Below are 27,928 nucleotides of genomic sequence, written 5' to 3' on the forward strand. Positions count from 1 at the left end.
AATAAGGGATGCCGGTTGAAATCCATGGACAAATATACACGTCAGTTTGCTTATCTCTCCCTCAACGTCAACACAAGGAAGGAGATGATCGTGGACTACAGGAGACAGCAGAGAGACCAGGTCATGAGATCAGGAAAAACTCCAGGCCCGAGAAAAGACACGTACTAATTTTCCCACACCACTTTTGAACACGTGGTGCCACCTCTGGCTCATTCTGACATCTTAATATCTAGTTCTTTATTATTATTATTATTTTTAAACCTTTGGGTTATGAGCATATTGTTATTTTGTATTGCTAGATATTACTGCACTGTTTGAACTAGATACATAAGCATTTTGCTGGAACTGCGATAAAACGGTACATAGCCGTACTTCAATGAGATTTGATTCCACTTAAAACATCATCTGGCTCAATCATGGGGCCCCATAAGGGCAATTCTATTCAAAGGGCTTTATTGTCAAAGCAAGTGAAATAGATCATAAACAAAAGTGAAATAAATCATATAAAATGAACAGTAAACATTACACTCGCAAAAGTACCAAAGGAAATAGAGACATTTCAAATGTCATATTATGTCTACATACAGTGTTGCAACGAATACAAAAAGGGAAAATGAATAAAAAATAAATATGGGTTGTATTTACAATGGTGTTTGTTCTTCACTGGTTGCCCTTTTCTTGCTGCTGTGATGGCAACACTGGTATTTCACCCAATAGATATGGGAGTTTTCAAATTCTTTATGGGTCCGTGTAATCTGAGGGAAATATGTGACTTGCCTAGTTAAATAAAGGTAAAGAAATCAAATAAAATATATGGTCATACATTTGGCAGTTGGTTTGAAAGTGCAGCTCAGTTTCCACCTCATTTTGTGGGCAGTGACCACATAGCCTGTCTTCTCTTGAGAGCCATGTCTGCCTACGGTGGCCTTTCTCAATAGCAAGGCTATGCTCACTGAGTCTGTACATAGTCAAAGCTTTCCTTAAGTTTGGGTCAGTCACAGTGCTCAGGTATTCTGTGACTGTGTACTCTCTGTTTAGGGCCAAATAGCATTCTAGTTTGCTCTGTTTTTTTGTTAATTCTTTCCAATGTGTCAAGTAATTATATTTTTGTTATCTTATGATTTGGTTTGGGTCTAATTGTGTTGCTGTTCTGGGGCTCTGTTTGTGTTTGTCAACAGAGCCCCAGGACCAGCCTGCTTCTTTCTCCAGGTTCATCTCTCTGTAGGTGATGGCTTTGTTATTAATGAAAGTTTGTCTCCATCTAGTAGGCAATACCAGCGTGACCCCACCACCTCGTCCCTACTTACTGCGTGGCGTCATTAGAAAGCGCCCTACAACGGCTATTATAGCATTATTATTTTTTTATTTACCTCAAGCTGCGTCCCGCAATGGAAGTAAACAGGGACGAAGCAGAGCGTTGCATTGACATTGCAACTGCTGCATTAACAAATAATCAAGCAGAGAAGGCTGTTAGATTTCTAGAAAAGGCACAGAAACTTTTTCCGACGGATAAGGCGAGAGGTAAGAGAAGCGACATGAATGCCAGCTAGCATCCAGGCTATATCTTTTTTTTTCTTGGGAAATTGAGGGCCCTCTATAGCTACGAAAATACGTTTACCCATCTCACTGCTACAGCTAGCTAATTATCGCCCGAGTTTTCATATAAAATTATCTAATCTGTCTGGGTTTTGCATTGTCACTGTTATAGTATACACAAGTGCGTTTAATTCTGCTGGTTATATTAGCGAGCTACCTAACGCTAGATTATGTAGTCAGTACATTCAGTTGCATCCAATCTCATGTTGCTAGTTATTATACAAACGGTGTAGCTGGATAGCTAGTGGTCTTTAACGCTGTTTACTTTGAATAAGTCACTTCTGACTGTACAAGAGGGAGATGTCATCAGAGATTTGCCCCCCAATGGGCCTGCTCAGTGGAGACGTTTCTGTGGGGAAACTACGATACTCTAATGTGCCTCTAAATGTTACTCTCTTATCTGTATTTCCAGCACTGCTGGACTTGATTGCAAAAAATGGTTTCACCCCTGGTCATGACAACCAGTCAGGAACCAGTGATGGCACTGGGCCAAGGCAGCGAAGACCTGGGGAGGAGGACCAAGGAGAGAAGGCCTCGCAGACAGCCAAATCCTACACCTCAGATCAACTGGATGCTGTCAAGAAGTAGGATGCATGGAATTTAGTATCATTGCAATTATTATCATATAAAATATAATTGCAAGGAAAGTTAAGGAAAAGGATACTTAGTCAGTTGCACAACTGAATATATTCAACCAAAATGTGTCTCCCCTCATTTAACCCAACCCCTCTGAATCAGAGAGGTGCTAGGGGTTACTTTAACCCAACCCCTCTGAATCAGAGAGGTGCGAGGGGTTACTTTAACCCAACCCCTCTGAATCAGAGAGGTGCTAGGGTTACCCCTCTGAATTAACCCAACCCCTCTGAATCAGAGAGGTGCGAGGGGTTACTTTAACCCAACCCCTCTGAATCAGAGAGGTGCAGAGAGGGGTTACTTTAACCCAACCCCTCTGAATCAGAGAGGTGCTAGGGGTTACCCCTCTGAATCAGAGAACTTTAAACCCCTCTGAATCAGAGAGGTGCTAGGGGTTACTTTAACCCAACCCCTCTGAATCAGAGAGGTGCTAGGGGTTACTTTAACCCAACCCCTCTGAATCAGAGAGGTGCTAGGGGTTACTTTAACCCAACCCCTCTGAATAACCCAACCCCTCTGAATCAGAGAGGTGCTAGGGGTTACTTTAACCCAACCCCTCTGAATCAGAGAGGTGCTAGGGGTTACTTTAACCCAACCCCTCTGAATCAGAGAGGTGCTAGGGGTTACTTTAACCCAACCCCTCTGAATCAGAGAGGTGCTAGGGGTTACTTTAACCCAACCCCTCTGAATCAGAGAGGTGCTAGGGGGGGTTACCCAACCCCTCTGAATCAGAGAGGTGCTAGGGGTTACTTTAACCCAACCCCTCTGAATAACCCAACCCCTCTGAATCAGAGAGGTGCGAGGGGTTACCCCTCTGAATAACCCAACCCCTCTGAATCAGAGAGGTGCTAGGGGTTACTTTAACCCAACCCCTCTGAATCAGAGAGGTGCGAGGGGTTACTTTAACCCAACCCCTCTGAATCAGAGAGGTGCTAGGGGTTACTTTAACCCAACCCCTCTGAATCAGAGAGGTGCTAGGGGTTACTTTAACCCAACCCCTCTGAATCAGAGAGGTGCTAGGGGTTACTTTAACCCAACCCCTCTGAATCAGAGAGGTGCTAGGGGTTACTTTAACCCAACCCCTCTGAATCAGAGAGGTGCTGAATCAGAGAGGGGTTACTTTAACCCAACCCCTCTGAATCAGAGAGGTGCTAGGGGTTACTTTAACCCAACCCCTCTGAATCAGAGAGGGTTACTTTAACCCAACCCCTCTGAATCAGAGAGGGGTTACTTTAACCCAACCCCTCTGAATCAGAGAGGTGCTAGGGGTTACTTTAACCCAACCCCTCTGAATCAGAGAGGTGCGAGGGGTTACTTTAACCCAACCCCTCTGAATCAGAGAGGTGCGAGGGGTTACTTTAACCCAACCCCTCTGAATCAGAGAGGTGCTAGGGGTTACTTTAACCCAACCCCTCTGAATCAGAGAGGTGCTAGAGGGGTTACTTTAACCCAACCCCTCTGAATCAGAGAGGGGCTAGGGGTTACTGTAACCCAACCCCTCTGAATCAGAGAGGTGCTAGGGGTTACTTTAACCCAACCCCTCTGAATCAGAGAGGTGCTAGGGGTTACTTTAACCCAACCCCTCTGAATCAGAGAGGTGCGAGGGGTTTCCTTAATCGAAATCAATGTCATCCCTGCCCGGAGAACAGTTGTTGGGGGTTAAATGTGAAAGGTCGCTGGCTTGGATTCAAACAGATTTTTCACCCAACGCTCTTACCCGTTAGGCTACCTGCCACCCAACGTTCCTGCTGACCTGGGACCATATATATATATATATTTGTTGATAAAAGCATCTGCTAAATGGCATGTTATATTGAAACTGCGTCAAGGCTTTTAAAACATTAACATCAAACATCTGTTTAACTCCCACTTTCCACAATGAATCTTACTTTAACCCAACCCCTTATCAGAACTTATCAGAACATGAAAATATCTTGAAACAATTGAGCGTTTTGTCTTTATATAGTTTTCTTCTTCTTTGTTTCCAGAATAAAACAGTGTAAAGACTTCTATGAGATTCTTGGAGTGAAGAAAGATGCGTCCGAAGATGATCTCAAGAAGTCATATCGAAAATTAGCGTTGAAATTCCATCCGACAAAAACCACGCACCGGGTGCCACTGAGGCGTTTAAAGGTACGCCCCCAAACCATACTTATTTTCTTAATTGTTTGAATGTGATGACCATTCAAAGGATCCGGTTTGGCGGACACAGATTAAACCTAGTGGACTGAAAAAGGCGTTAAACTGAGAATGTTTTCTAGTCTAATCTGTATCCAGGAAACCGGTCCAATGAATTGTAATATCATTTAATGTCATTTGAAGGTACCCAAAATGGTGTTTGTTTTCCCCCAGCTATTGGAAATGCCTACGCCTGCTTGAGTAATGCTGACAAGAGGAAACAGTATGACCAGTGTCAGAGAGGTGCAGGGGTTACTTTAACCCAACCCTCTGAATCAGAGAGGTGCTAGGGGTTACTTTAACCCAACCCCTCTGAATCAGAGAGGGCTAGGGTTACTTTAACCCAACCCCTCTGGTGAGGAGAAGAGACATCCGGCAAGACAGGGCCAGACCAACGGCGACTTCCAGGCCGATATTTCACCCGAGGACCTCTTCAATATGTTCTTCGGAGGGGTTTTCCAGCAAGTGAGTGACACACACACACACAGTCACACACAGTCACACACACACAGTCACACACACACAGTCACACACACACAGTCACACACACAGTCACACACACAGTCACACACACAGTCACACACACACACACACACACACACACACACACACACACACACACACACACACACACACACACACACACACACAGTCACACACAGTCACACACACACACAGTCACACACACACACAGTCACACACACACACACACACAGTCACACACACACACACAGTCACACACACACACACACACAGTCACACACACACAGTCACACACACACACACACACAGTCACACACACACACACACATACAGTCACACACACACACACACACACACGCACACAACGCATGTCAACACACACACACACGCACACAACGCATGTCAACACACACACACACATACAGTCACACACACACACACACACACACACGCACACACACACATACAGTCACACACACACACACACACGCACACAACGCATGTCAACACACACACACACGCACACAACGCATGTCAACACACACAACGCATGTCAACACACACAACGCATGTCACACACACACACACACACACACACACACACACACACACACACACACACACACACACACACACACACACACACACACACACACACACACACACACACACACACACACACAACGCATGTCAACACACACACGCACACAACGCATGTCAACACACACACAACGCATGTCAACACACACACACACACAACGCATGTCAACACACACACACACACAACGCATGTCAACACACACACGCAGTCACTAGAAACCATTACATCTCCATATTTTACTGCCACCTCCACTGCTAATGCTTTATCTATTGGTGGTCTGTTTTGCTTCTCAAGGCAACGTTCATGTATACAGAAATGGGCATCAGAGGCCAGCGGGACAACGGGGACAACAGAGAGAGGTATGCCAGTGGTTTATTGTTTCGTGATTGCACTTTTTCCAGTTCAGGTCATTAAGTAGATACATTTAGGCATTTTCTAATGGCTTTCTAATGTACTGCTGCTGTACAGCAGGGGGAGTCCTTGTTGTTTTTGCACTGCCTGCAAACTGAGATCAACTTGGCTAGAACTGTATTGTTACACTACGTGATCAAAAGCATGTTTGTCCAACATCTCATTCCAAAATCATGGGCATTAATATGGAGTTGGTCCCCCCCTCCTTTGCTGCTATAACAGCCTCCACTCTTCTGGGAAGGCTTTCCACTAGATGTTGGAACATTGTTGTGGGGGCATGCTTCCATTCAGCCACAACAGCATTAGTGAGGTCTGACACTGATGTTGTGTGATGAGGTCTGGCTCGCAGTCGGCGTTTCAATTAATCCCAATGGTTTTTGATGGAGTTGAGGTCAGGGCTCAGTGCAGGCCAGTCAAGTTCCACTTCCACACCGATCTCGACAAACAATTTCTGTATGGACCTCGCTTTGTGTACAGGGTTAGGGTTAGGGTTAGGGTTAGGGTTAGGGTTAGGGTTAGGGTTAGGGGTTAGGGTTAGGGTTAGGGTTATTGACTATTGTCATGTTGAAACAGAAAAGGGCCTTCCCCAAACTGTTGCCATAAAGTTGGAAGCACAGAATCGTCTTAAATGTCATTGTATGCTGTAGCGTTAAGATTTCCCTTCACTGGAACTAAGGGGCCTAGCCCGAACCATGAAAAACAGCCCCAAACCATTATTCCTCCTCCACCAAACTTTACAGTTGGCACTATGCATTGGGGCAGGTAGCGTTCTCCTGGCATCTGCCAACACCAGATTCGTCTGACGGTCTGCCAGAAGGTGAAGTGTGAGAACGTGTTTCCACTGCTCCAGAGCATGTCGGTTGTTGTTGTTTGTTTACCATGTCAGTTTGTTGTTGTTTGTCTAACTAACTAGAGGTACGCCAATGGCGGTGAGCTTTACACCACTCCAGCCGACACTTGGCATTGCGCATGGTGATCTTAGGTTTGTGTGTAGCTGCTCGGCCATGGAAGTCCATTTCATGAAGCTCCTGACAAACAGTTCTTGTGCTGACGTTGCTTCCAGAGGCAGTTTGGAACTCGGTAGTGAGTGTTGCAACCGAGGACAGACCATTTTTATGCTCTATGGGCTACATCGCTCGGCGGTCCTGTTCTAGGAGCTTGTGTGGCCTACCACTTCACGGCTGAGCCGTTGTTGCTCCTAGACGTTTCCACTTCACCATAACAACACTTAGTTGCCCGGGCCAGCTCTAGCAGGGCAGACATTTGATGAACTGACTTGTTGGAGAGGTGGCATCTTATGACAGTGCCATATTGAAAGTCACTGAGCTCTTCAGTAAGGCCGTTCTACTACAAATGTTTGTCTATGGAGATTGCATGGCGGCGTGCTCAGTTTTGTATACCTGTCAGCAACGGGTGTGGCTGAAATAGCCGAATTCACTCATTTGAAAGTGTGTCCATATACTTTTGTACATATAGTGTGTGTGAAATTAGCCTGTGGATTGCAAGGCTTAAGGTCAGTAGTTGATTTTGCAGTGTTACCAGTTAACTCTAACTAACCTGTATAGTTTACCATGTCAGTTTGTTGTTGTTGTCTAACTAACCTGTATAGTTTACCATGTCAGTTTGTTGTTGTTGTCTAACTAACCTGTATAGTTTACCATGTCAGTTTGTTGTTGTTGTCTAACTAACCTGTATAGTTTACCATGTCAGTTTGTTGTTGTTGTCTAACTAACCTGTATAGTTTACCATGTCAGGTTGTTGTTGTCTAACTAACCTGTATAGTTTACCATGTCAGATTGTTGTTGTCTAACTAACCTGTATAGTTTACCATGTCAGGTTGTTGTTGTCTAACTAACCTGTATAGTTTACCATGTCAGGTTGTTGTTGTCTAACTAACCTGTATAGTTTACCATGTCAGATTGTTGTTGTTGTCTAACTAACCTGTATAGTTTACCATGTCAGGTTATTGTTGTTGTTGTCTAACTAACCTGTATAGTTTACCATGTCAGATTGTTGTTGTCTAACTAACCTGTATAGTTTACCATGTCAGATTGTTGTTGTCTAACTAACCTGTATAGTTTACCATGTCAGGTTGTTGTTGTTGTCTAACTAACCTGTATAGTTTACCATGTCAGGTTGTTGTTATCTAACTAACCTGTGTGTTGTGATTTTCAGGGAGGCTTTGCGCTCTTTGTCCAGCTGCTGCCCATCGTCATCCTAGTTGTTGTGTCAGCTCTCAGTCAGATGATGGTCTCCGCCGCCCCCTACAGCCTCAGCTTCAGGCCGTGAGTCTAACCCCTGACCCCCCCCACACACACCTGGATAATCACCTCATGGAGTAGCCTGGTCTTTATTTATTTAACCTTTTATATAACCAGGTAGGTCAGTTGATAACTAGTTCTCATTTACAACTGTGACCTGCCCAAGATAAAGCAAAGCAGTGCGACAAAAACAAAAACAGAGTTACACATGGAATAAACAAACGTACAGTCAATAACACAATAGATAAAATCTATATACAGTGTGTGCAAATGTAGAAGATTAGAGAGGTCAGGCAATAAGTAGGCCATAGAGGCAAAATAATTACAATTTAACATTAACACTGGAGTGATCGATTTGCAGATGACGTTCAAGTAGAGATACTGGGGTGCAAAAGAGCAAGAAGATAAATAACAATATGGGGATGAGGTAGTTGGGTGTGTTATTTACAGATTGGCTGTGTACAGGTACAGTGATCGGTGAGCTGCTCTGACAGCTGATGCTTAAATTTAGAGAGGGAGCTATAAGTCTCCAGCTTCAGTAATTTCTGCAATTCGTTCCAGTCATTGGCAGCAGAGAACTGGAAGGAAAGGCAGCCAAAGGAGGTGTTGGCTTTGGGGGTGACCAGTGAGATATACAGTGGGGCAAAAAAGTATTTAGTTGGCCACCAATTGTGCAAGTTCTCCCACTTAAAAAGATGAGGCCTGTAATTTTCATCATAGGTTACCTGCTGGTCAGGATGATATCTAAGAGGGTGCCCATGATTACGGATTTAGGGTTGTACCTGGTAGGTTCCTTGATAATTTGTGTGAGATTGAGGGCATCTAGTTTAGATCATAGGGTGGCCGGGGTGTTAAGCATATCCCAGTTTAGGTCACCTAACAGTACGAACTCAGAAGATAGACTGGGGAAATCAATTCACATATGGTGTCCAGGGCACAGCTGGGGGCTGTGGGGGGGTCTATAACAAGTGGCAACGGTGAGAGACTTGTTTCTGGAAAGGTGGATTTTTAGAAGCTCGATTAGTTTTGGGCACAGACCTGGATAGTGAGACAGAACTCTGCAGGCTACCTCTGCAGTAGATTGCAACACCGCCCACTTTGGCAGTTCTATCTTGTCGGAAAGTGTTATAGTTAGGGATGGAAATTTCAGGGGTTTTGGTGGCCTTCCTAAGCCAGGATTGAGACATGGCTAGAACATCCAGGTTGGCAGAGAGTGCTAAAGCAGTGAATAAAACAAACTTAGTGAGGAGGCTTCTGATGTTAACATGCATGAAACCAAGGCTATTACGGTTACAGAAGTCAACAAATGAGAGCGCCTGGGGAATGGGAGTGGTGCTGGGGGCTGCAGGGCCTGGATTAACCTCTACATCACCAGAGGAACAGAGGAGGAGTAGGATAAGGGTATGGCTAAAAGCTGTAAGAACTGGTCGTCTAGTGCGTTCAGAACAGAGTAAAAGGAGCAGATTTCTGAGCGTGGAAAAATAGATTCAAGGCATAATGTACTGACAAGGGTATGGCAGGATATGAGTACAGTGGAGGTAAACCTAAGCATTGAGTGACAATGAGAGAGATTTTTGGGAATGTTCCAACCAGGATTAATGGAAATCTGGAATTTTGGAAAATTTACCAGAGTTTTGCAACTCGAGCTGTGCGGTCTTTAACTCCTATAGTCATACATGTGACTATGCTGAATTATTACACAACTTCCCCCAGAATAATGCAATCATTTGATGAGTCTTCTTTCCTTGTATTACAAAATGCTGAACTGTCTTTGATGGGACGGATTATCCTCCAGTTGCTATGTTATCCTGCTATTCCCTATATAGTGCATTATCCCTATAGGCTCTGTTCAATGGTAGGACACTAAATAGGGACTAGGGTGCCATTTGGGACACCGCCTGGTAGTCTTTAGGGAGGTCACAGGTCATAGATTGACTTTAGGGGAAAGTAGTCGTCAGCAGGGGCTCTTTGGCCCGTGGTTAAGGCCCGGCGATGGCTGGCCCATGGTTAAGGCCCGGCGATGGCTGGCCCGTGGTTAAGGCCCGGCGATGGCGGCCCGTGGTTAAGGCCCGGCGATGGCGGCCCGTGGTTAAGGCCCGGCGATGGCTGGCCCGTGGTTAAGGCCCGGCGATGGCTGGCCCGTGGTTAAGGCCCGGCGATGGCTGGCCCGTGGTTAAGGCCCGGCGATGGCTGGCCCGTGGTTAAGGCCCGGCGATGGCTGGCCCGTGGTTAAGGCCCGGCGATGGCTGGCCCGTGGTTAAGGCCCGGCGATGGCTGGCCCGTGGTTAAGGCCCGGCGATGGCTGGCCCGTGGTTAAGGCCCGGCGATGGCTGGCCCGTGGTTAAGGCCCGGCGATGGCTGGCCCGTGGTTAAGGCCCGGCGATGGCTGGCCCGTGGTTAAGGCACCGGCGATGGCTGGCCCGTGGTTAAGGCCCGGAGATGGCTGGCCCGTGGTTAAGGCCCGGTGATGGCTGGCCCGTGGTTAAGGCCCGGTGATGGCTGGTAGGCCTGGGTAGTATACCAGGGTATTTGGAAAAAGCCACGGTATGGTTTTTCAATACCGTCAAAACTATTTATTTGTCATTTCATGTGAATATTTGTAGCTACTTTTTAAATTAATACCTGCAGTCAACTTGTGCAATAAGGGAAAGTGTGATACCTAGTCAGTTGTACAACTGAATGTATTCAACTGAAATGTGTCATCCTTATTTAACCCAACCCCTCTGAATCAGCATCCACGTCATCGACGCCCAGGGAACAGTGGGTTAACTGTCTTGCTCAGGGGCAGAATGACAGATTTTTACCATGTCAACTCCGGGATTTGATCCAGCAACCTTTTGGTTACTGGCCCTACGCACCTATCCACCAGGCTATCACCACCAATACCCTACTCCTCTGTCTGTTTATCACCACTGCTCCTGTCGTGTGGGAGACTATAGTGATCGTGTCAGAGAGTAGTTGAAGGGATTGGTGTTGGTGGGTTGGATCATGTGAAGCTGCTTCACTGGGATGGCAGGTAGTCTAATGGTTAGAGCGTTGGGCCAGTAACTAGCAGGTAGCCTAGTGGTTAGAGCGTTGGGCCAGTAACTAGCAGGTAGCCTAGTGGTTAGAGCGTTGGGCCAGTAACTAGCAGGTAGCCTAGTGGTTAGAGCGTGGGCCAGTAACCAGCAGGGGGCCTAGTGGTTACAACATTGGGCCAGTAACCAGCAGGTAGCCTAGTGGTTAGAGCATTGGGCCAGTAACCAGCAGGTAGCCTAGTGGTTAGAGCATTGGGCCAGTAACCAGCAGGTAGCCTAGTGGTTAGAGCATTGGTCCAGTAACCAGCAGGTAGCCTAGTGGTTAGAGCGTTGGGCCAGTAACCAGCAGGTAGCCTAGTGGTTAGAGCGTTGGACCAGTAACCAGCAGGTAGCCTAGTGGTTAGAGGGTTGGACCAGTAACCAGCAGGTAGCCTAGTGGTTAGAGCGTTGGGCCAGTAACCAGCAGGTAGCCTAGTGGTTAGAGCGTTGGGCCAGTAACCAGCAGGTAGCCTAGTGGTTAGAGCGTTGGGCCAGTAACCAGCAGGTAGCCTAGTGGTTAGAGCGTTGGTCCAGTAACCAGCAGGTAGCCTAGTGGTTAGAGCGTTGGACCAGTAACCAGCAGGTAGCCTAGTGGTTAGAGCGTTGGACCAGTAACCAGCAGGTAGCCTAGTGGTTAAAGCGTTGGTCCAGTAACCAGCAGGTAGCCTAGTGGTTAGAGCGTTGGACTAGTAACCAGCAGGTAGCCTAGTGGTTAGAGCGTTGGGCCAGTAACCAGCAGGTAGCCTAGTGGTTAGAGCGTTGGACCAGTAACCAGCAGGTAGCCTAGTGGTTAGAGCGTTGGACCAGTAACCAGCAGGTAGCCTAGTGGTTAGAGCGTTGGACCAGTAACCAGCAGGTAGCCTAGTGGTTAGAGCGTTGGACCAGTAACCAGCAGGTAGCCTAGTGGTTAGAGCATTGGTCCAGTAACTGAAAGGTTACAAGATCGATTTCCCCGAGCTGACAAGGTAAAAAAAAAAATCTGTTGTTCGGCCCCTGAACAAGGCAGTTAACCCACTGTTCCCTGGTAGGCTGTCGATGTAAATAAGAATTTGTTCTTAACTGACTTTCCAAGTTAAATAAAACGATAATAAAAATTCACTCACTGCTCTCTCTCTGTCTCTCTCTCTGTATCTCTCTCTCTCTCTCTCTGTATCTCTCTCTCTCTCTCTCTCTCTCTGTATCTCTGTCTTTCTCTGTCTCTCTCTCTCTCTGTATCTCTCTGTCTTGGTGTCTCTCTCTCTCTGTCTTGCTGTCTCTGTCTGTATGTCTTGCTGTCTCTGTCTGTATCTCTTGCTGTCTCTGTCTGTATCTCTCTGTCTGGTGTCTCTCTCTCTGTCTCGCTGTCTCTGTATCTCTCTGTCTCGCTGTCTCTGTATCTCTCTCTGTCTTGGTGTCTCTCTCTCTATCTTGCTGTCTCTGTCTGTATCTCTTGCTGTCTCTGTCTGTATCTCTCTGTCTGGTGTCTCTCTCTCTATCTTGCTGTCTCTGTCTGTATCTCTTGCTGTCTGTCTGTATCTCTCTGTCTGGTGTCTCTCTCTGTCTTGCTGTCTCTGTCTGTATCTCTTGCTGTCTGTCTGTATCTCTGTCTGGTGTCTCTCTCTCTGTCTTTCTGTCTCTGTCTGTATCTCTTGCTGTCTGTTTGGTGTCTCTCTGTCTGGTGTCTCTCTCTCTCTGTCTCTCTCTGTCTCTCTCTCTCTCTCTCTCTCTGTGTCGCTGTCTCTGTATCTCTCTGTCTGGTGTCTCTCTCTCTGTCTTGCTGTCTCTGTCTGTATCTCTTGCTGTCTGTCTGTATCTCTGTCTGGTGTCTCTCTCTCTGTCTTTCTGTCTCTGTCTGTATCTCTTGCTGTCTGTCTGTATCTCTCTGTCTGGTGTCTCTCTCTCTCTCTCTGTCTCTCTCTGTCTCTCTCTCTCTGTGTCGCTGTCTCTGTATCTCTCTGTCTGGTGTCTCTCTCTCTGTCTTGCTGTCTGTCTGTATCTCTCTGTCTGGTGTCTCTTTCTCTGTCTCGCTGTCTCTGTTTCTCTCTCTGTCTTGCTGTCTGTCTGTATCTCTCTGTCTGGTGTCTCTTTCTCTGTCTCGCTGTCTCTGTTTCTCTCTCTGTCTTGCTGTCTGTCTGTATCTCTCTGTCTGGTGTCTCTTTCTCTGTCTCGCTGTCTCTGTTTCTATCTCCATCAAATTCAGGTCTATTGGACACACCCACAAGAGGTACACGGAGACCTTGAGGGTGCCGTACTATGTGGGAGACCACTTCTCCAGGGAGTACAACGGACTGAATCTGAAGACTGTGGAGAGGAGTGTGGAGGATGACTACATCTCCAACCTCAGAAACAACTGCTGGAAGGAGAAACAACAGAGTACGTTCACTTTGTAGTGTGAGAATAACCTAATTCAGTATGTTGATCCGTGTGGGAATCGAACCCACACCCCCAGCATCATACTCTTAGAACTACAGCTGCTGGAAGGAGAAACAACAGAGTATGTTCACTTTGTAGTGTGAGAATAACACGGTCATTTAGCAGACACTTCCAGAACGGTCAGCGTGGACAGTGACACCTAATTCAGTATGTTGATCCGTGTGGGAATCGAACCCACAACCCCATACTCTTAGAACTACAGCTGCTGGAAGGAGAAACAACAGAGTACATTCACTTTGTAGTGTGAGAATAACATGGTCATTTAGCAGACACTTCCAGAACGGTCAGCGTGGACAGTGACACCTAATTCAGTATGTTGATCCGTGTGGGAATCGAACCCACAACCCCAGCATCATACTCTTAGAACTACAGCTGCTGGAAGGAGAAACAACAGAGTACGTTCACTTTGTAGTGTGAGAATAACACGGTCATTTAGCAGACAGTTGCAGAACGGTCAGCGTGGACAGTGACACCTAATTCAGTATGTTGATCCGTGTGGGAATCGAACCCACAACCCCAGCATCATACTCTTAGAACTACAGCTGCTGGAAGGAGAAACAACAGAGTATGTTCACTTTGTAGTGTGAGAATAACATGGTCATTTAGCAGACACTTCCAGAACGGTCAGCGTGGACAGTGACACCTAATTCAGTATGTTGATCCGTGTGGGAATCGAACCCACAACCCCAGCATCATACTCTTAGAACTACAGCTGCTGGAAGGAGAAACAACAGAGTATGTTCACTTTGTAGTGTGAGAATAACATGGTCATTTAGCAGACACTTCCAGAACGGTCAGCGTGGACAGTGACGCCTAATTCAGTATGTTGATCCGTGTGGGAATCGAACCCACAACCCCAGCATCATACTCTTAGAACTACAGCTGCTGGAAGGAGAAACAACAGAGTATGTTCACTTTGTAGTGTGAGAATAACATGGTCATTTAGCAGACACTTCCAGAACGGTCAGCGTGGACAGTGACACCTAATTCAGTATGTTGATCCGTGTGGGAATCGAACCCACAACCCCAGCATCATACTCTTAGAACTACAGCTGCTGGAAGGAGAAACAACAGAGTATGTTCACTTTGTAGTGTGAGAATAACACGGTCATTTAGCAGACACTTCCAGAACGGTCAGCGTGGACAGTGACACCTAATTCAGTATGTTGATCCGTGTGGGAATCGAACCCACAACCCCATACTCTTATCTCTCTTAGAACTACAGCTGCTGGAAGGAGAAACAACAGAGTACGTTCACTTTGTAGTGTGAGAATAACACGGTCATTTAGCAGACAGTTGCAGAACGGTCAGCGTGGACAGTGACACCTAATTCAGTATGTTGATCCGTGTGGGAATCGAACCCACAACCCCAGCATCATACTCTTAGAACTACAGCTGCTGGAAGGAGAAACAACAGAGTATGTTCACTTTGTAGTGTGAGAATAACATGGTCATTTAGCAGACACTTCCAGAACGGTCAGCGTGGACAGTGACACCTAATTCAGTATGTTGATCCGTGTGGGAATCGAACCCACAACCCCAGCATCATACTCTTAGAACTACAGCTGCTGGAAGGAGAAACAACAGAGTATGTTCACTTTGTAGTGTGAGAATAACATGGTCATTTAGCAGACACTTCCAGAACGGTCAGCGTGGACAGTGACGCCTAATTCAGTATGTTGATCCGTGTGGGAATCGAACCCACAACCCCAGCATCATACTCTTAGAACTACAGCTGCTGGAAGGAGAAACAACAGAGTATGTTCACTTTGTAGTGTGAGAATAACATGGTCATTTAGCAGACACTTCCAGAACGGTCAGCGTGGACAGTGACACCTAATTCAGTATGTTGATCCGTGTGGGAATCGAACCCACAACCCCAGCATCATACTCTTAGAACTACAGCTGCTGGAAGGAGAAACAACAGAGTATGTTCACTTTGTAGTGTGAGAATAACACGGTCATTTAGCAGACACTTCCAGAACGGTCAGCGTGGACAGTGACACCTAATTCAGTATGTTGATCCGTGTGGGAATCGAACCCACAACCCCATACTCTTAGAACTACAGCTGCTGGAAGGAGAAACAACAGAGTACATTCACTTTGTAGTGTGAGAATAACATGGTCATTTAGCAGACACTTCCAGAACGGTCAGCGTGGACAGTGACACCTAATTCAGTATGTTGATCCGTGTGGGAATCGAACCCACAACCCCAGCATCATACTCTTAGAACTACAGCTGCTGGAAGGAGAAACAACAGAGTATGTTCACTTTGTAGTGTGAGAATAACATGGTCATTTAGCAGACACTTCCAGAACGGTCAGCGTGGACAGTGACACCTAATTCAGTATGTTGATCCGTGTGGGAATCGAACCCACAACCCCAGCATCATACTCTTAGAACTACAGCTGCTGGAAGGAGAAACAACAGAGTATGTTCACTTTGTAGTGTGAGAATAACATGGTCATTTAGCAGACACTTCCAGAACGGTCAGCGTGGACAGTGACGCCTAATTCAGTATGTTGATCCGTGTGGGAATCGAACCCACAACCCCAGCATCATACTCTTAGAACTACAGCTGCTGGAAGGAGAAACAACAGAGTATGTTCACTTTGTAGTGTGAGAATAACACGGTCATTTAGCAGACACTTCCAGAACGGTCAGCGTGGACAGTGACACCTAATTCAGTATGTTGATCCGTGTGGGAATCGAACCCACAACCCCATACTCTTAGAACTACAGCTGCTGGAAGGAGAAACAACAGAGTACATTCACTTTGTAGTGTGAGAATAACATGGTCATTTAGCAGACACTTCCAGAACGGTCAGCGTGGACAGTGACACCTAATTCAGTATGTTGATCCGTGTGGGAATCGAACCCACAACCCCAGCATCATACTCTTAGAACTACAGCTGCTGGAAGGAGAAACAACAGAGTACGTTCACTTTGTAGTGTGAGAATAACACGGTCATTTAGCAGACAGTTGCAGAACGGTCAGCGTGGACAGTGACACCTAATTCAGTATGTTGATCCGTGTGGGAATCGAACCCACAACCCCAGCATCATACTCTTAGAACTACAGCTGCTGGAAGGAGAAACAACAGAGTATGTTCACTTTGTAGTGTGAGAATAACATGGTCATTTAGCAGACACTTCCAGAACGGTCAGCGTGGACAGTGACACCTAATTCAGTATGTTGATCCGTGTGGGAATCGAACCCACAACCCCAGCATCATACTCTTAGAACTACAGCTGCTGGAAGGAGAAACAACAGAGTATGTTCACTTTGTAGTGTGAGAATAACATGGTCATTTAGCAGACACTTCCAGAACGGTCAGCGTGGACAGTGACACCTAATTCAGTATGTTGATCCGTGTGGGAATCGAACCCACAACCCCAGCATCATACTCTTAGAACTACAGCTGCTGGAAGGAGAAACAACAGAGTATGTTCACTTTGTAGTGTGAGAATAACATGGTCATTTAGCAGACACTTCCAGAACGGTCAGCGTGGACAGTGACACCTAATTCAGTATGTTGATCCGTGTGGGAATCGAACCCACAACCCCAGCACCATACTCTTAGAGCCACAGCTGCTGGAAGGAGAAACAGGTTGATTTTTCTAACAAGCTTCTTCTCCATTGACCCTTTTTTGTCTGTCTTTGGATGATGAAGTTGTACTATTGATTAATCAATATTCTCCAAATCAAATGTTATTGGTCACATACACGTGTTTAACAGATGTTATTGGTCACGTACACGTGTTTAACAGATGTTATTGGTCACATACACGTGTTTAACAGATGTTATTGGTCACATACACGTGTTTAACAGATGTTATTGGTCACATACACGTGTTTAACAGATGTTATTGGTCACATACACGTGTTTAACAGATGTTATTGGTCACATACACGTGTTTAACAGATGTTATTGGTCACATACACGTGTTTAACAGATGTTATTGGTCACATACACGTGTTTAACAGATGTTATTGGTCACATACACGTGTTTAACAGATGTTATTGGTCACGTACACGTGTTTAACAGATGTTATTGGTCACGTACACGTGTTTAACAGATGTTATTGGTCACATACACGTGTTTAGCAGATGTTATTGCGAATTTAGTGAAATGCTTGTGTTTCTAGCTCCAACAGTGCTGCTAGGGCAGCAACCTCTCTGTGTTAGTGACGGCTGGTTAACAGTCTGATGGCCTTGAGATAGAAGCTGTTTAACAGTCTGATGGCCTTGAGATAGAAGCTGTTATTCAGTCTCTCTGTGTTAGTGATGGCTGGTTAACAGTCTGATGGCCTTGAGATAGAAGCTGTTTAACAGTCTGATGGCCTTGAGATAGAAGCTGTTATTCAGTCTCTCTGTGTTAGTGATGGCTGGTTAACAGTCTGATGGCCTTGAGATAGAAGCTGTTATTCAGTCTCTCTGTGTTAGTGACGGCTGGTTAACAGTCTGATGGCCTTGAGATAGAAGCTGTTTTTCAGTCTCTCGGTCCCAGCTTTGATGCACCTGTACTGACCTCTCCTTCTGGAAGGTAGCGGGGTGAACAGGAAGTGGCTCGGGTGGTGATGATGCACCTGTAATGACCTCACCTTCTGGATGGTAGTGGGGTGAACAGGCAGTGGCTCGGGTGGTTATTGTCCTGGATGATCTTTATGGCCTTCCTGTGACATCGGGTGGTTATTGTCCTTGATGATCTTTATGGCCTTCCTGTGACATCGGGTGGTTATTGTCCTTGATGATCTTTATGGCCTTCCTGTGACATCGGGTGGTTATTGTCCTTGATGATCTTTATGGCCTTCCTGTGACATCGGGTGTTGGTGTCCTGGAGGGCAGGTAGTTTGCCCCCCGTGATGTGTTGTGCCCTGCGGTCAATTCCACGTGGCTGGCTACTTTTAAATGAATGTGTCCTGGAGGAGTGTTTTAATGGTTTAGTTTGGAGGTTTCAGGTGTTCTGATCCGACCTTTACCGGTTGTGTCCTGTTTGCTGTAACGTAAGATGGATAACACAGTACCAGAAAGCAATACCCTTTGTGAAGAAATGGCACTTCTTCACATGTAGAGGAGGCTGGTGATGGGAGGACGGCTCATAATAATGGCTGAAATAGAGTGAATGGAATGTAGGGACCTAAAAATATATATATATTTGTTTTGCCTGATTCAGTTTTTTCCATTTTGTTTTCTCAGGTTTCAATTTCCTACAGTTTCATGTTTTTGCTCTCAATCACTTTTTAAAATTTTGTATTCAGTTATTTTCTAAGTCCACAACAATGCTTAAACCACATCAGGAGAACCCTTAAGGTCTGGGATAACGTTGATAAATGTTTGGGTGTAGTTACCATTTGAATTCCAGTGTATTGAGGCTGTTTGTTTTAGAGGTGTTTTTGTAAAACAAAATGGCCACAATAATCTTCCTCATGTGGTTCTGCCAGGTCAGCATGGCCTGCTTCCTAGATGACATTTAATGTGAGGAGGATTTTGGATAAGGAAAGGCTTTCCCATGTCCAGAAAGACCATTCATTAGCAGCATCGCTAACGGCGACACACCACACATACAGATGGGGAATTCTCATTGGCTCTTCAGAAAGTTGCAGGAAATACCAATCACTGATTCACTCTGTTCTTGTCTTATGATAAAATTAAGTTTTTAATTAATTTACTTGATTCCCTACGAAGTTCAATACATTGTTGGATTCCATTTTAATGTCTGGATTCCGTGATTCCGTGATTCCGTCCTCATTCTCAACATTGCGGATTTTCTCGGACCCTAGGAATGGTACAATTCCATTTATTCTGTTCCAGACATTACTATCAGCCTGCCCTCCTATTTTAAAGTGCCAGCCACCGCTGTTTCCATGGCAGGGGGAAAGACGCACAGCAGTTTTACATTATAACACATCATTCAGATGATTGATTGTCTGGGCAAAATGCAAAGGAATTAGGATCCTCTTTTCAGCAGCCTCTCTATTGTATTTCCTGTTATCTTATTGAACTTGTATTGTACTTCCTGTTATCTTATTGAACTTGTATTGTACTTCCTGTTATCTTATTGAACTTGTATTGTACTTCCTGTTATCTTATTGAACTTGTACTGTACTTCCTGTTATCTTATTGAACTTGTATTGTACTTCCTGTTATCTTATTGAACTTGTATTGTACTTCCTGTTATCTTATTGAACTTGTATTGTACTTCCTGTTATCTTATTGAACTTGTATTGTACTTCCTGTTATCTTATTGAACTTGTATTGTACTTCCTGTTATCTTATTTAACTTGTATTGTACTTCCTGTTATCTTATTGAACTTGTATTGTACTGGATGCCCAAGTAGGCGTTTGTCTTAGACTACATCACAGTTCTTCTCCCAAGGTGTCCACTTGCTCACTTTCTTGCATGTATTTAATGATAGTGGAAATTCACTCCAGACAATGCTTACAACAATCATATGCTTTTAAATCCACGACAGGGAGCGCAGACTTCTGGGAAATATTGGGTACTGAGCCGTTGTACTTTGTTGTTGTGTTCCAGAGGAGGGCCTGCTGTATCGAGCTCGCTATTTTGGAGACAATGAGTTGTACCAGAGGGCTCAGAAGATGGGCACACCGAGCTGCTCCAGGCTGTCTGACATCTCCGTTTCCTTGGGTGGTTAAATATAAAGGAAGGCTGTTGATCGCCACACTGATAGGTAAGAGCTCACCACTAAAACAACCCAAATGGTGCCCTATTCCCTTCATAGTGCACTACTTTTGACCAGGGCCCATGGGACACTATAGGGAATAGGATGCCATTATGGACTCAGTCAGGCACAGTCTGTCTCTATATAAGGCTCTGTTGTTGTAGTGTCCCCATTGGGTCAGTTATGAAGTCCTACTGAACTATGTACAATGGCAAGTAAAAGTATGTGAACCCTTTGGAAATACCTGGATTTCTGCATAAATTAGTCATAAAATTTGATCTGATCTTCATCTAGGTCACAACAACAGACAAACACAGTCTGCTTAAACGAATAAAACACAAACAATTATATGTTTTCATGTCTTTATTGAACACACTGTGTAAACATTCACAGTGCAGGGTGGGAAAAGTATGTGAACCCTTGGATTTAATAACTAGTTGACCCTCCTTTGGCAGCAATAACCTCAACCAAACGTTTTCTGTAGTTGTGGATCAGACCTGCACAACGGTCAGGAGGAATTTTGGACCATTCCTCTTTACAAAATTGTTTTAGTTCAGCAATATTCTTGGGATGTTTGGTGTGACCTGCTCTCTTGAGGTCATGCCACAGCATCTCAATGGGGTTGAGGTCAGGACTCTGACTGGGCCACTCAGGTTGAGGTCAGGACTCTGACTGGGCCACTCAGGTTGAGGTCAGGACTCTGACTGGGCCACTCAGGTTGAGGTCAGGACTCTGACTGGGCCACTCCAGAAGGCGTATTTCTTCTGTTCAAGCCATTCTGTTGTTGATTTATTTCTGTGTTTTGGGTCGTTGTCCTGTTGCATCACACAACTTCTGTTGAGCTTCAATTTTACATTTACATTTAAGTCATTTAGCAGACGCTCTTATCCAGAGCGACTTACAAATTGGTGCATTCACCTTATGACATCCAGTGGAACAGTCACTTTACAATAGTGCATCTAAATCTTAAAGGGGGGGGTGAGAGGGATTACTTATCCTATCCTAGGTATTCCTTGGCTAGGATAAGTAATCCCTCTCACCCCCACCCCCCCTTTAAGATTTAGATGCACTATTGTAAAGTGACTGTTCCACTGGATGGCGGACAGATAGCATAACATTCTCCTGCAAAATGTCTTGATAAACTTGGGAATTCATTTTTCCGTCGATGATGGCAAGCTGTCGAGGCCCTGAGGCAGCAAAGCAGCTCCAAACCATGATGCTCCCTCCACCAGACTTTACAGTTGGGATGAGGTTTTGATGTTGGTGTGCTGTGCCTTTTTGTTCTCCACACATAGTGGTGTGTGTTCCTTCCAAACAACTCAACTGTAGTTTCATCTGTCCACAGAATATATTTCCAGTACCGATGTGGAACATCCAGGTGCAATTATGCAAATTTGTTTTTATTGGACAGCAGTGGCTTCTTCCGTGGTGTCCTCCCATGAACACCATTCTTGTTTAGTGTTTTATGTATCGTAGACTCGTCAACAGAGATGTTAGCATGTTCCAGAGATTTCTGTAAGTATTTAGCTGACACTATAGGATTCTTCTTAACCTCATTGATCATTCTGCACTCTGCTCTTACAGTCACCTTTGCAGGACAGCCACTCCTAGGGAGAGTAGCAACAGTGCTGAACTTTCTCCATTTATAGACATTTTGTTTTACTGTGGACTGATGATCATCAAGGCTTTTAGAGATACTTGTGTAACCCTTTCCAGCTTTATGCAAGTCAACAATTCTTCATCTTGGGTCTTCTGAGATCTCTTTTGTTCGAGACATGGGTCACATCAGGCAATGCTTCTTGTGAATAGAAAACTCACATTTTGTGAGTGTTTTTTTATAGGGTAAGGCAGCTCTAACCAACATCTCCAATCTCGTCTCATTGATTGGACTCCAGGTTAGCTGACTCCTGACTCCAGGTTAGCTGACTCCTGACTCTAGGTTAGCTGACTCCTGACTCCAGGTTAGCTGACTCCTGACTCCAGGTTAGCTGACTCCTGACTCCAGGTTAGCTGACTCCTGACTCCAGGTTAGCTGACTCCTGACTCCAGGTTAGCTGACTCCTGACTCCAGGTTAGCTGACTCCTGACTCCAGGTTAGCTGACTCCTGACTCCAGGTTAGCTGACTCCTGACTCCAGGTTAGCTGACTCCAGTTTTATCTTTTGGAGAAGTCATTAGCCTCGGGGGGTTCAAATACTTTATCCAACCTACACTGTGATTATTTAAATGATGTATTCAATATAGACAAGAAAAATACCATTTGTGTTATTAGTTTAAGCAGACTGTTTGTCTATTGTTGTGACTTAGATGATCAGATCAAATTTGATGACCAATTTTTGAGAAATTACAGGTAATTTCAAAGGGTTCACACACTTCTTCTTGCCACTGTATGTTATGAAGGCCTAACTATGTTATAACTAAGTTATGAGTCCCATGTATGTTATGAAGGCCTAACTATGTTATAACTAAGTTATGAGTCCCATGTATGTTATGAAGGCCTAACTATGTTATAACTAAGTTATGAGTCCCATGTATGTTATGAAGGCCTAACTATGTTATAACTAAAGTTTATGAGTCCCATGTATGTTATGAAGGCCTAACTATGTTATAACTAAGTTATGAGTCCCATGTATGTTATGAAGGCCTAACTATGTTATAACTAAGTTATGAGTCCCATGTATGTTATGAAGGCCTAACTATGTTATAACTAAGTTATGAGTCCCATGTATGTTATGAAGGCCTAACTATGTTATAACTAAGTTATGAGTCCCATGTATGTTATGAAGGCCTAACTATGTTATAACTAAGTTATGAGTCCCATGTATGTTATGAAGGCCTAACTATGTTATAACTACGTTATGAGTCCCATGTATGTTATGAAGGCCTAACTATGTTATAACTAAGTTATGAGTCCCATGTATGTTATGAAGGCCTAACTATGTTATAACTAAGTTATGAGTCCCATGTATGTTATGAAGGCCTAACTATGTTATAACTAATTTATGAGTCCCATGAACAGAGTGCACATGTTGAAACTAAATCGTTTTTTGCTCTCTCTTTTAGGTAGTTATATCGAAACCGCAAAAAAAACAATTTTATTGCCTGTAAATACGTACGCTTTTCAACATTCGGGACTGTGACTTCACTGCACACCAAAACTCGGACAGACTCTCTCTCCTTGAGTTGGAGATCTCATATGGCGAAGAAGAAGAAGAGAATGACCTAAAGTCTTGTTGAGGAAGAATGAATGCCCTCTTTGTTGCTGATCATGCTGATGTGTCATGAAGTGACTGTGCTCTGTTACAAGCTGACTGTTTTACAAATGCACTGTTAGGGACTCCTGCTTTTACCCTCTTACGTCCTAAATGGTACACTATTTGCTATATAGTGCACTACTTTTTTTTCTTATTTTTTTAGAATCCGGGCCCATAGGGCTCTGGTCACAAGTAGTGCAGCATATAGAGAATAGGGTGCTATTTAGGATGCACCCTCAAGTCAGATGATGTAAGGGCGGTGTTATAATCAGGAAATACTCCGATCAGAAGTGGTTCGTTATAGATGTCCTCCTTTAGCAAATTGATACTTCCGAGATATTCATATTTGATTTCAATCTGGTGAAAACATTGAAGAATGGTTTAGACCAATTGAAGCTGATGACAGTTGGTTTGCTGATTTATACTTTATACGTAAATTATGATTTTTACTATGCAGGGATTATATTTATATATTCTCCTATCAGAGTCAGTAAGGTAAACATACACCTCTCGAGACATGTACTGAGCAATTTTAATTTTGCAGACCTATGTATTTACAATGAGTGAACCCAGTGACTGAGAAAGTAATTTATTTATTGTTGGAATTCTAAAATATTAAAATGTTTTTAATCAAGATTTTCTTCATTAGAACACAACGGCTATCTAATAAAGTAGGTCTTGCTCACGATGACACGTCCATATTATGTTTTTACTCAAACAGGGAAAATAAATATTCTACGTGCCCCATCTGTCATTCTTCCTCTCTCTCTGTGCGTGTGTGTGTGTGTGTGTGTGTGTGTGTGGGGGAGCTGGGAGTTGGACAAGTGCCCAGACCAGTGAGTGCATTACTCATCGAAAAATTGGCTTGTACAACATTGACTAGTTGTAACAAAGACGTGAAGATGTGCACGTTTTCTACCAAATCAGATGGGCTGTTGTGCACGTTTCCCAGGGATGGCTTCATTCCACAACGCTTCAGTATCTACAATATGTATTTAAAACCACAAGCAAGTCAGTGGTGAGGAACTAGAATAACAATGAACGTCTACCCTGGGGCTGGTTGGCACTAGTTTTTATATACTTCTCTGCCCCTTTTAGAACAGAAGTCTTCCAAGGATATGTGTCTCATACACAGGCCATTTCTTGGGATACTGCAATATAGTGGTCCTGTGTAGCTCAGTTGGTAGAGCATGGCGCTTGTAACGCCAGGGTAGTGGGTTCGATCCCCGGGACCACCCATACGTAAAATGTATGCACACATGACTGTAAGTCGCTTTGGATAAAAGCGTCTGCTAAATGGCATATTATATTATATTTCTCAGTTTATGGTAAACACCTGTAGTTGACTTGCTGTATCGCTAGAGGGCGCTGACGCAAGAAAACACATCTGAGAAAAACAAGTGGAGCTCAGACAAAGGCCCTGCAATGAATGGAGAAAAACAAAAATGTGCCTGTTGCAAAGAATCCTAGTCTAATGCTGTGTTGCAAAGAACTAGTCTAATGCTGTGTTGCTTCATGATCCTATTCATCTCATGAGCCTTTGCGACTCTGGCTGCTTTTACACAATACACAGGCAGATAAATGTGGATCATTTGTCCCAATTATTGGCAAAGATCAGATCTAATGTCAAGCCCAATCAGTGGGGGGGGGGGCGGAATTGTTGCCTGTGTAAAATGCAGCCACGGTGTGCAACCTACATATGGTGTTCTTGATTCAATGAGGTCAAGTGGAGTTTCATTCAGTGATAGGTATCACAACACACCCTCTCATAAGACAATCTGAAAGGTTTGGTCAAAGCAAGTTTTGTATAAAAAAATATTTATTGTCCAAGATTCATAAAATGGAAAGTAATCAAGACAGTACAGATATTTGAATATCAAATAAAATGATGCACAGATGAGTATGCAGGAGGACAAGCCAGTCGAAACCAGAAATAAAGAATCAAGTAAACTGACCTGTGGTTCACAGAATAGATGCTACAGACGGAGAAGCAAGTACCGCGACGTAATGTTGGTCTCTAAACAAACATGTCAATCTGGTCCCCTCACCATAGTGTACAATGAAATGCCACAAAGAAAAAATAATTACCACAGTTTCTAAAATGGCCACATACAAACATTACCATTCAGCTAGCTGCCATTGTCTGGTTTCAATAGAAACAGGTAAACATTTTTAACAATAAATGAAAAACCAAACCACCCATCTTGTATAAAAATAGATAGTGGTTTGCAAAAGTGCCAGAAACTTCATTTTTCAGTGTTAAGGTTAACACCATTCTCTTAAGCACATTAAACTACTCACATACCATTTACTGTGGCTCCCTGCTCCATTCTCTTAAGCACACTAAACTACTCACATACCATTTACTGTGGCTCCCTGCTCCATTCTCTTAAGCACACTAAACTACTCACATACCATTTACTGTGGCTCCCTGCTCCATTCTCTTAAGCACAATAGTTGTTCTTATTCATTTGTCATGTACCATTTACTGTGGCTCCCCTACACAGGAACGCCAATCTGCAAATCATGAACATAGCAAAGTAATCGGCGATTCATCTTAATTAAGAAAAGGTCCTAGAAAATCATACATTTGACTAGAATCCCAAATGTTGATCACTAGGGCTCTGATGAGCGTTGTAGGTAGGACACTTGGTACAACGAGGTTTATTAGAAAAATATCTAAAGAATGTCTCTTTGGTTTCTCTCAGCATTCTTCAATGAGCAACTCTTCAGAGCTGTACAGTTTCTTCTTGATCACTCTGAAGCCCGTGCTCAGTCTAATTGCCTGTCTCTTTACGGGACTGGATGGAGACTTTGTGGAGAAAAGCCCTTGGATTTTGGGCCACAGTCCTCCAGAATCGAGCCTCAGCACCAGTGTGAGCTGGAAGGTTGGGACGAGATATGGGTCCACGGTGATCTGTTCCATACTCTGACACACCTCCCCCTGTTCCACGCAGAGGTCTATGAGAGCCCCCCTCAGGCCACAGGGCTCGCTGGCTGCCAGGTGAAGGAGCTCTTGGCCTATGTGTTCCAGAAGCTTCTCAGGGATGAGTAGTTTCGAACATCTAAGGGCGCCGTCTTTGGCTTCCCTTAAGCTACTGGCAATTAGGTGCACAAGTTCTTTCAGAAGGGTCTCCTCCATTGAGAGGAGATCATCGTATAGCACGTTGCCGAAGTCATCAGATGAGGAGATAGAGGGAAAGTCAAACCCTGAAAAGACAAGAGGGCAGTTTTAGTCATACAGAACGTCAGATAGAGCTATTGTTTGTGTCAAACTAGCAATAACCTGGCCTCAGATCTGTTTGTTTCTGTATTAATAGCCAACTCCTATCCTCAATAAGACAGCACAAACAGGTCCGGGAACCAGGCTAGGTCGACTTATTAAAATATTTACCGGAGTCTGAGAGATCAGTCCTGCTGCCATTGTCTGAGTCGGAGTCTAAACTGTGACGGCTGCTCTGTCCGTCTCCACTGAAGTCTGTTAACTTCTGCACCAGTTTCCCCCATGAAGACCTTTTGGCGGTGGCGTCCATTGGAGAAGGAGATGAGCTGAAGATGTCTAAATCATGGACCATCATGGTTGTAGGAAGTGCATGCATCATTTCCAAGTGGTCAACTTGTTCAACTTATTATAACTTTCCAAGTCTCAGGGATCATAGATCAGGTTCTGTGGATAGAAATAAGGGCAAAAGATGAGACCACTGAATTTGAAAGTAACGTTGACTATAAGCTAGAATTTACACATCAGACAAATCTAACAATACTGCTACTATTCAGTGACTGATATAGCTAGTTATCTATTGTAATAAACGTTTACCGAGTGGAGGAAAAAGACAGGTAACGTTAGTCCTTTCATTCCCTTGTTCAAAGTTGACGGTCGAGACAATAGGTTGAAATTAATAGCCAGTGAGAGTAATGATTACTTACAAAGATATGTTGCTAACGTGGAAATGTTCTTTCTGTTGCTAATCCAGTTTATTTATTTTTGTTGCTGCGTTTGAGGACAAAGGCTTCCCAGTCAAGCCGACTATACATGTAGCTCTCCCGTCGCACAGCTGCTCAGCTCTGCAGATATTCTGCAACGACGAAGCTGTTTAAATATGCAGACGGGAGAACAGCACGCCCAGTTCTCACTTTTCAGCCAATCAGAGGCAGGACAGCGCGCCCAGCTCTCACTCTTCAGCCAATCAGAAGCAGGGGCACGTCATCGGTGTTCTATCTTGCCTGGTAACATGCGGTTAATCACAGAGGGGGCAGAAGGACGGACAGAGACATGGTGAAGGGGGGGTGGGACCCTCAAAATGTATTTTCTGATCGGGGAAAAACACCAGCTACAGTCTTTGGTGCACGTAGTA

General features: G+C 44.4%; 1 protein-coding gene and 1 pseudogene across 1 annotated transcript; one reads left to right on the forward strand and one right to left on the reverse strand.

Moving 5' to 3' along the window:
- The first annotated feature begins 1,296 nt into the window (after positions 1-1,296).
- LOC124041091 lies at positions 1,297-24,322 on the forward strand (annotated as a pseudogene).
- A 1,048-nt stretch (positions 24,323-25,370) lies between these two features.
- Positions 25,371-27,640, reverse strand: LOC124041084 (DNA damage-inducible transcript 4 protein-like). The gene is made up of 3 exons (XM_046358245.1): positions 27,501-27,640; positions 26,968-27,240; positions 25,371-26,783 (listed from the first exon to the last, which is right to left on the reverse strand). Exons 2-3 carry the CDS (start codon positions 27,173-27,175, stop codon positions 26,278-26,280), a joined length of 714 nt encoding a protein of 237 aa, XP_046214201.1. The 5' UTR covers positions 27,176-27,240; positions 27,501-27,640; the 3' UTR covers positions 25,371-26,277.
- Between the last annotated feature and the right edge of the window lie 288 nt (positions 27,641-27,928).

Source organism: Oncorhynchus gorbuscha, linkage group LG08 (assembly GCF_021184085.1).
Source record: "Oncorhynchus gorbuscha isolate QuinsamMale2020 ecotype Even-year linkage group LG08, OgorEven_v1.0, whole genome shotgun sequence".
NCBI lineage: Eukaryota > Metazoa > Chordata > Actinopteri > Salmoniformes > Salmonidae > Oncorhynchus > Oncorhynchus gorbuscha.

Bases quoted from the DNA above. Each gene is read 5' to 3' on its own strand.
- LOC124041084 (XM_046358245.1), bottom strand. From the start codon at position 27,175: ATGATGCATGCACTTCCTACAACCATGATGGTCCATGATTTAGACATC. The intron at 26,784-26,967 runs GTAAATATTTTA...TTGTCTTTTCAG, and splicing joins GACTGATCTCTCAGACTCCG to GGTTTGACTTTCCCTCTATC.